This window comes from Sinocyclocheilus anshuiensis, unplaced genomic scaffold, assembly GCF_001515605.1.
Source record: "Sinocyclocheilus anshuiensis isolate Anshui unplaced genomic scaffold, SAMN03320099.WGS_v1.1 scaffold1522, whole genome shotgun sequence".
Taxonomy (NCBI): Eukaryota; Metazoa; Chordata; class Actinopteri; order Cypriniformes; family Cyprinidae; genus Sinocyclocheilus; species Sinocyclocheilus anshuiensis.
In genome coordinates this window covers 268554-276970 of record NW_015546143.1, presented here as the reverse complement: position 1 = coordinate 276970, position 8417 = coordinate 268554, and the positions used below count along the sequence as shown (strand labels likewise).

The 8417-nt window shown below is 37.5% G+C and overlaps 1 protein-coding gene across 1 annotated transcript in view; it reads left to right on the top strand.

Annotated features, from left to right (window-relative positions):
* The window catches only part of LOC107701211 (regulatory-associated protein of mTOR), a 312842-nt gene that overhangs the window by 288142 nt on the left and 16283 nt on the right, over positions 1-8417 (top strand). Inside the window, exons 27-30 of the mRNA XM_016503169.1 lie at positions 2405-2510; positions 5669-5783; positions 7161-7285; positions 7382-7483. Of these exons, the coding sequence (XP_016358655.1) occupies positions 2405-2510; positions 5669-5783; positions 7161-7285; positions 7382-7483 (448 nt within the window). The remainder of the gene's footprint in view (positions 1-2404; positions 2511-5668; positions 5784-7160; positions 7286-7381; positions 7484-8417) is intronic.

Sequence of the window (8417 nt, the reverse complement as noted above, 5' to 3'; positions counted from 1 at the left end):
CGTTGGTGTGTGTGTGTGTGTGTGTGTGTGTGTGTGTGTGTGTCTGTGTGTCTGTGTGAAAGCCCACAGTTCTGAAGTGTGGAGGGGATAGTACTGTTTTTATTAATATTCTGTTTCCGGTATTGTATGTTCCCTGCAGCAGGTGAGCACAGATCCCACTAGAGTACAATGGGCTGTCATGCCACACTCATTTTTGAGGGCTCTGGCAGTGCTCCTCCTGTTCCTCCTTGCACAAAGGAGCAGATACCAGTCCTGCTGCTGGGTTGTTTCCCTTCTACAATCTTGTCAAGCTCTCCTTGTGCAATTGCCCATCTCCTGATCTCTCATTCATATTCTTGAAACTGTGCTAGAAGACATACTAAATCTCCTTGCTATGACACATATGGATGTGCCATCTTGGAGAAGCTGGAACACCTGTGCGACCTGATTGGGTTGCAGGTACTGCCTCATGCTACAGGTAGTGAGAAGGACCCTAACAAAACACAACACTAGATACAAATCAATCTGGAAGGATAAGGAGAAAGCAATTGTCTGTGCCCACCACCTGCAAAACCATTTCCTTGGGTGTTGTCATGCTGTTGCCATTCCAGTGAACCTGTTATCACTTTCATTTTCACCAAAGACCAGAAACTGATTCACAATCCCTGAAGTTTAATTGACTTGGTGATTCAGGTTTAATTGACTTGATGAATCCCTGAAGTTTTGACTGTGATGATTAAAGTTTTTTTTTTTTTTGAGCAGTAAGGTTGTGTACAAGGTTGTGAATATATATATATTGAGGGGGGTGGGGGGATGATGGTTATTGGTTAAGGTGAGATGGAGGTCAACCATTATTTTCACCTGCCTATTCTCAACCAGAATGCATATAGCTCTAACAGTGGTGTTAATTTCCTCAACACGTCATACAATGACAGTTTCCAAACCAAACACAGAATGTAGTCCAGAGAGCTTAAAGGGACATTTCACCTTCAGTTGCTGGTCCCCATTGACTTGCATAAGGTTTTTTTTTTCTTTTCTTTTCTCCATACTATGGAAGTCAATGGGGACCAGCAACTGAAGGTGAACTATCCCTTTAATAATGACATTGATGTAGTTATTATGTAATTACAGAATAATTATTATAGTTCCCTCTTGAGTCAATTACCAAATAAGGCTTTGTCTATTTATTATAAATATTTTCTATTAAATATTGTGTAAATATTTTGATTTAATTTCATCAATTTTGTATATGTCATTATATTATATTATTACAGTTTTATCTTTTTATATTTTATTAGTTATGGGTGACACTGCTCTCTAAATATCATAATCAGTCATTTAAAAAAATAAATCCATATTGTTCAACATCTACTTACAACAGTGCATAAGAAAGCAAGTGTTCTTGAGGTTCCTTGATAAAAAAGGAACCGCATGTACAACTCGTGCAGTAATTCAGAAAGTATACTAAACAGAGGGCAGTCTGGACATAAGTTTGAAATGTGCATAATGGATAACAAAGTTAAGAACACTTTTTTTGTGCAAACTGAGAAATCCATCTTGAGAGAGAAGAGCTCTATTCCAGTCTATTAGAGGGATGTGTGTTAGTGCATATTGGTGACTTACTGGTGACTTGACTATGAATGAATGTTTGCATGTGACAGAATAATAACCACTGTTGAGGACACCATTAACTCTGACGTATTCACAGTCCCAGCTGGGCAAGTAATCACATGTACAAGCTCACTGCTTCATTTCCACATGAAAAAACAAATTATTGATTCTCATTACGAGATTGATATGGAGCCCCAGAGCTCCAGGAAGAGAGGCAGGTGTGATTTCTTACCCTGCTTGAGGAGCTTGGACTTAGACTTGAGGCATGGGAACTGCCCTTCCCTGGAGCTACTATCTGGAAGACTGGATCGATCAGGGCTAATTAGCTAGGGCTGTGATTCTCTCTCTCAGGGCTTCAGCTCTGTGTGTGCATCCTTGAATACTTTATTTAGCTTATTTTGCAGTTTTCTCATTCTTACAAATGGAGAGGCAGAGTTTGAGGAGAGGAAGAAAGAATATCAGTCACACTTTTTAGAAATTTGACAGACATGGAAAATAGAGAGTGTGAGAGACCACAGTCGAGATCCCTTTTTTAGAGAGATAAAACCATTAGTCTTTATTCTCGTATTTCATGAAGTTTGCATCTTTGATTCTGTTATTTTCCTCTTTATTACTGTGAAGCTGCTTTGAATCAATCTGTATCGCTTAAAGCACAATATAAAGGTAATTTGACTTTACACAATTACAGTGTCCAGAGTTTCTGTTTTCACAATTGTCAAAACTGCATGTGTATATTTGAATGTTTATGGTTTTAAACAAGGTGACTCTTTTAGTTCTCCATCATTTGAAAATGTAATTCTTTCTTCTCTTTCAGATTCCAGAAGAGCATGATTTGGAGAGTCAAGTTCGTAAGGAGAGAGAGTGGAGATTCTTACGCAATGCACGAGTACGCAGACAAAGCCAACGCATCACTCAAAGAGGTACTGGTTTCCAACTGTAAGCATGAAACTACCATGCTGTCTTATTTTAGCAATTTTCAGTCATATGTGGGCATAACATATAAAATCTAACAAATGTCCTAACACTTTTTAGTTGACTTTACTTAATGTACACAAATGGTTGATTTTAATTGTAAAAATTTTGTAATCTGTACTATTTGCGTACTATGCCTTTGTTACTCAGAAAACCCTAGTTAAGATTATAATAATTCATTACATTTATATAGCGCTTTTCTAAGCATTCAAAACGCTCTACATTGTGAGGGGGGTATCTCCTTGTCCACCACCAGTGTGCAGCATCCACCTGGATGATGGCAACGGCAGCCATAGTGCGCCAGAACGCCCACCACACACCAGCTTATTGGTGGAGAGGAGACAGAGTGATGAAGCCAATCGGTAGATATGGGGATTGTTAGGAGGCCATGATGGTCAGAGGTCAATGGGATTTTTAATGACCACAGAGAGTCAGGACCTCGGTTTAACGTCTCATCTGAAGGACGGTGCTTTTTTGACAGTATAGTGTCCCCGTCACTATACTGGGGCATTAGGACCCTCACAGACCACATGGTGAGCACCCCCTGCTGGCCTCACTAACACCTCTTCCTGCACCAGCCTAGTTTTCCCAGGAGGTCTCCCATCCAGGTACTGACCAGGCTCAACCCTGCTTAGCTTCAGTGGGCAACCAGCCTTGGGCTGCAGGGTGATATAACTGCACAGATAAATTGATAAATTGATTGTTATGAGTGCCATTATGTCAAGCTAGTTTATAGTTCCCAGCATGCTTTGCTTCAGATTCCAGGAGTAAATGTTGAAATTAAGTGTTATTTGATGTGTTTTTGCACAAGATTAATATAGGGGGAGATCTATCAGTGTTTAATGTTCTGTTATGTTTGGTTTTAAAAGGGTTTCTGTTTTTGGGGAGGTTACCATTATGCTAAGGAGTGTAGAGCCTGTGGTTAGGTCGAGGATAGGTCTATAAACATTAAGACTATAGACTGCTTTATTTAAAAAAATGCATGTGTGCTATTGTTAATTGGAAAGTTGAAGCACTTAATTTACTGGAGTAGCACTTCTTTTTAAGGCAATCGGTTTGCATGGTTTTAACAAGTAAATTGGATCGCTGTTCAAGTAAATACAACTGAGAAATTCCAAGTTGGAGTAAATGTTTCATTAGACATCTCAACTTAAATAACTGAGTTATTTGGAATACACACCTAGTATATTTAACTTAAAATGAATTAGTTGCTGAAACTAAAAAATGTTTTTTTACTTTTAGTTTGATTTTTTTAAGGCAATCGGTTTGCATGCTTCTTTTAAGTAAGGTTAACTAATTAGATTTTACAGTGTAGTAAGGGAGACCGGGGGCAACATTACATACAACATTTTTTACATAACTCACAGACTACTTGAAATACACTAGTCATCTTTTGATACAAGAAACAAATATAGGTGCACTAATTAATAATAAAATGTATATATTTTCACTAATAAGGACAAGACTATAATATTATATTAAATTAAATTAAGTGCAAGAAGTCAGAGTGTTACAATTGCCCCCTTGGTGGGGGCAATAAAAGCCTACTTCAAAGTAATCACTTTACTGCTATAGTATCTAATAATGTTACTTAAGAAAAAGCAAAAGTCTATTTCGATTTTTGCAGAAGACTAGGCAACTATTCTATTCTAGTGGTAACTAGATTTTAATAATTTAAATATATTTTAATACAGTATATATAATTTATTTAAATATATTTCACTCAAATAAATTAATCAGCTGATGAGTCAAGAACAGTCTTTAACCAAACTTTAATGAAATGGTACAAGATAGACATACAGAGTAACTCAAACTCAGATCATGTGGAGACAATATTCTTTTTATTTTTAAAAAAGATTTAAAAGCCACATATTATTTAATATGTAACACTAATCTTTTTTAAATAATTAAATAATAATAATTTTTAAATCATTTTTACATTTTAAATTTTAGTTTTACATTTAAATATGTTCATTTTCTGACAGAAAAGTATGTCACCACAGACAAACAAGGTGCTTACATTGGGCCATGTGGCTTGGGGGAACACAATGTTGCAATCACCCCTGATGTTGCAGCCATGATAAAATCTCTTATGCTAGCTAGCCACGCCTATGTTAGCATTGGTTGTTCATATACATTTTTTATGAATAACCTAGAGATAAAATGTATGTAAGTTTAAATTCGCAGTCATCTAAACTTTAGACAGCAGAAGAAAAATACTGTAACTTTCATACCTCAAAATAATTTTTTTTTTTTACTTCTGCTGAGGTGAAATGATTGTGCTCCTTTTTCACAGGCAGAGAGAGAATCCTACTGAGAATCCCACTGTGCAGATTAAGTGTCATCACGCTAGCTTGTTTCTGATTGGAGGATTTGAGTGTGTTACACTTGCCCCTTGTTACAATTGCCCCTGGTCTCCCCTATAATTAGACAATAATTTATCAGTAATATTTTGGGGGACAGCGTTATTTCACTGGGGCTTGTGGCCCAGTAAAAAGGGGCTAGCGACACCCCTGGTCTGCAGTAAACCTTTATCAGAAATGCTTTTAATCTCTGTACATTAGATGCTTTTGAGTAATAATAATGTGGATGTCACAAGTGGAACTGGGTGAACCAGTTATATGCTGTAGTTTGTGTGTGTGAAAGCCCCAAGCTTAAAAGAAAGAGATGCATGGCTCCCTGGCTGAAGTCAGCGGAGTCTCAAACAGTATGACTAACATGCTTACGTCAGTGCCGGCACACACACACACAAGTGCGCAGGACTGATTGCGTCAGAGCGGAGGATCCTGATCACTCTCATGTGTCTTTCTTCTTTCATCACTCTCTCCGCCATCCTCCCCTCTGAAGCCGAGAGTGGGGCTACCCTTATTCAGTCTAGCTGGAGGAACTGAATCAAATCCTCAATTCCCTCTGAGTTCCCTTCATGCTGGTTTTTTTTTTCTCATCTGCAAGTCTCAAACTGAAGTTCAGTAGTGTCACCCTCATTCATTTTCCCAAAAACTTGTAAACCAAAAGACTGCTGTGGTCATTATTCAAGCTCAACATTTCACTAATTAAACCTGTTCTAACTGATCAACATTCTTATCTATCCCTCTCGTGGTTTTAGGAGTGACACGGTTAGATGATCAGATCTTCATCAACAGAAACCCCGGAGTTCCATCAGTGGTGAAATTTCATCCATTTAACCCCTGCATCGCTGTAGCTGATAAAGACTCAATCTGGTGAGTGGCAGTAACATACACAACCAAATTCATTTACAATCATAACTCTTTGAAACAGAAGCGTACATAAGCAAGTATCGCATAGAACAGTGTTTCCCAATAATTACGTAGACTCTGCTGGCCCACTAGTCTACTCTGCCCTGCCTAAGTTTCATAATGAACCGATATATATACCCTTCTCTCATAATAACATAAAAAATCTCTAATGTTGTTTTGTGTCATTGCTTTGGCAAAGCATCTATCAATCAAATTAAAATCGAACCGATATACCAGTGTGTTTATCAAATCACAAAGGGCTGCAATTTAAATAAGTATATTATCTATTTCACTGTGTTTTTCAAATAGAAACGTGGCACTGTGTTTACACAAGCAGCTAATGACGCAGCATTTTAACCATCTCAGAGCAGCTCGGTTCATAGTGAATGCAGCAAATCTCTGCATTTGGAAACAGTGTGTGCCAGTTATGCTTTATTTTCACATTCACGTTATTTCCAACATTTCTATTTTTACTTTTATTCCTGTATATCACTAGAATGCATGTGTTTGAAAACCTGTAGTTTTCTGCCAAATTAAAAGCTTGAGGGTTTAACTCTTTCAAGTGAAGAAAAAGAAATTAAGACAGCATTGTAATTTTACTACTGTAGTTTGAAGTAAATACAATACATATTTAAAATTATACATTTTAATTTACATTTATTTGTCCAGCTGAATTACAATACAAAGTACCAAGATCCCTCTACCACAGTCTCACAAAATTCTGTTGGGAAACACTGTAGAATCTGATTTGTTATAAATCTCCTAATGATCATGGTAAGCCATATTTAGGTCATCTTTGTCCACTCTTCTATGTCACAAATTGTGAATATGAGTGCGCCAAGACAGGTATTTTAATACCGTCTCTGATTTAAACCTCATTTATAAAAATGCTCATGACGTTTATAGTACGTGAATCAATTTTTTCAAATTTGGATCAAAACACTGATGCAGTGATTCTTTTGTCATCACTCAGAAATGTTGAGGTTGTGTTGTACATACTTAAAAATGAAAATATATGTGGTAAATATTGCTGTTTACCATGTCTTGGTACATTGTTGCAGATAAATTAAAATGATTACAAATAATTCCTCCTTCCACTAAGAAAATCATAAAACCTGATTATTTTTAACAAACGTTGGCCAACCATATTGCTCATAGGTATAACATATTTTGTAACATATATTGTTATAATGTAATCTGTTCATTAGTGACATGTATTTGGCATGTTACACTTGTCAGTTATGCTAATATTCTTCCTGAACTCAAGCTAGCAGTCTAGCTAGATGTGCATAGAGAGGCATTGTGAACTATATTCAACTGTGTTCTCTGTGTGTGGAACAGTTTTTGGGACTGGGAGAAAGGAGAGAGGTTGGATTATTTCTACAATGGGAACCCACGATACACACGCATTACAGCTATGGAGTACCTTAATGGGCATGACTGCTCTCTCCTCCTCACTGCCACTGGTCAGTTCACCTATCAGTCATGTTGATGCAAACTTTGATCGGTTCTCATGTTTGTCACTTTCTATGCTGACTTGCACCATGCCACGTTTTGTTCAGATGACGGAGCTTTGCGAATTTGGAAGAACTTTGCTGACCAGAGGAATCCAGAGATGGTCACAGCGTGGCAGGGCCTGTCCGATATGCTGCCCACCACACGAGGTTTGCTTTCACACTCATACACTCTCTGTGTGGATACCGCCCTTCTTCTGTCATCGGAGTTTCTTTTCCCCCGTCTACTCTCTGCTCGGCCAGTGTTTGGAAAAAGCTGTCGGAATTTCCAGTCTTCCTGCATGACGCGGGACTGTAGAGATGCCCATGGGTGCTCTGGTATGAAAGCAGAATGTTAGTCATTATATTAGTTATAGTTTTGTGGGTCTATTTCAAAATTTTTCAGTTCGCTGTTATAAAAAAACCATTGGCAGTTATGTTTATTTCACAGTTTTTTGTGTTGGACAACATTTGTGTGAATGTATTTATTATCCCAACTGGAACTTTTGCTATTTTTGAGTATGCATATCATTTACATTACACGTTAAGCTACATAATGGCTAATTAGCTTACTTTTGTTCAACACATTTATATTTTTTCAGTTATGCTTCTCAGTTTTCCGTGATTAATATTAGTTCTATCCCTTCTTCTTTTCTGTTTGTGAACAGACTGAAAATCTTATGAATTCAGATCACTGACAAATAATTGTTGTTGCGTCTGTTGAAGAAGTTAAGCCTCTTCGTATCAGATTACAAAACTGACAAGACTAAACAAAATAATAGTATTCAGTAGTCCCAGAGCCTTTTCATTATTCATTATTTCAATATTCCTCATAGATGGTGGAGCTTACCTGCTTCATCTGTTGTATCTAGATGAATTTGTCTCATAACCTGGTTATTCTTGGTGGGATTCGAGAAATTAAATTGCACATTGAAATGAGCTGAAGGACAAGTCAGAGTCAGCATGAGTAAGTCTAGGACTGACATTAGTTGTCAGCAGTGGGGCTTATCACAACCTGTCAGTTAAACCCAGTTAGACTCACAGGCACACTGTTTTTTTTCCCTAGCTGCTCTCTGTGTGTGTGTGTGTGTGTGTGTGTGTGTGT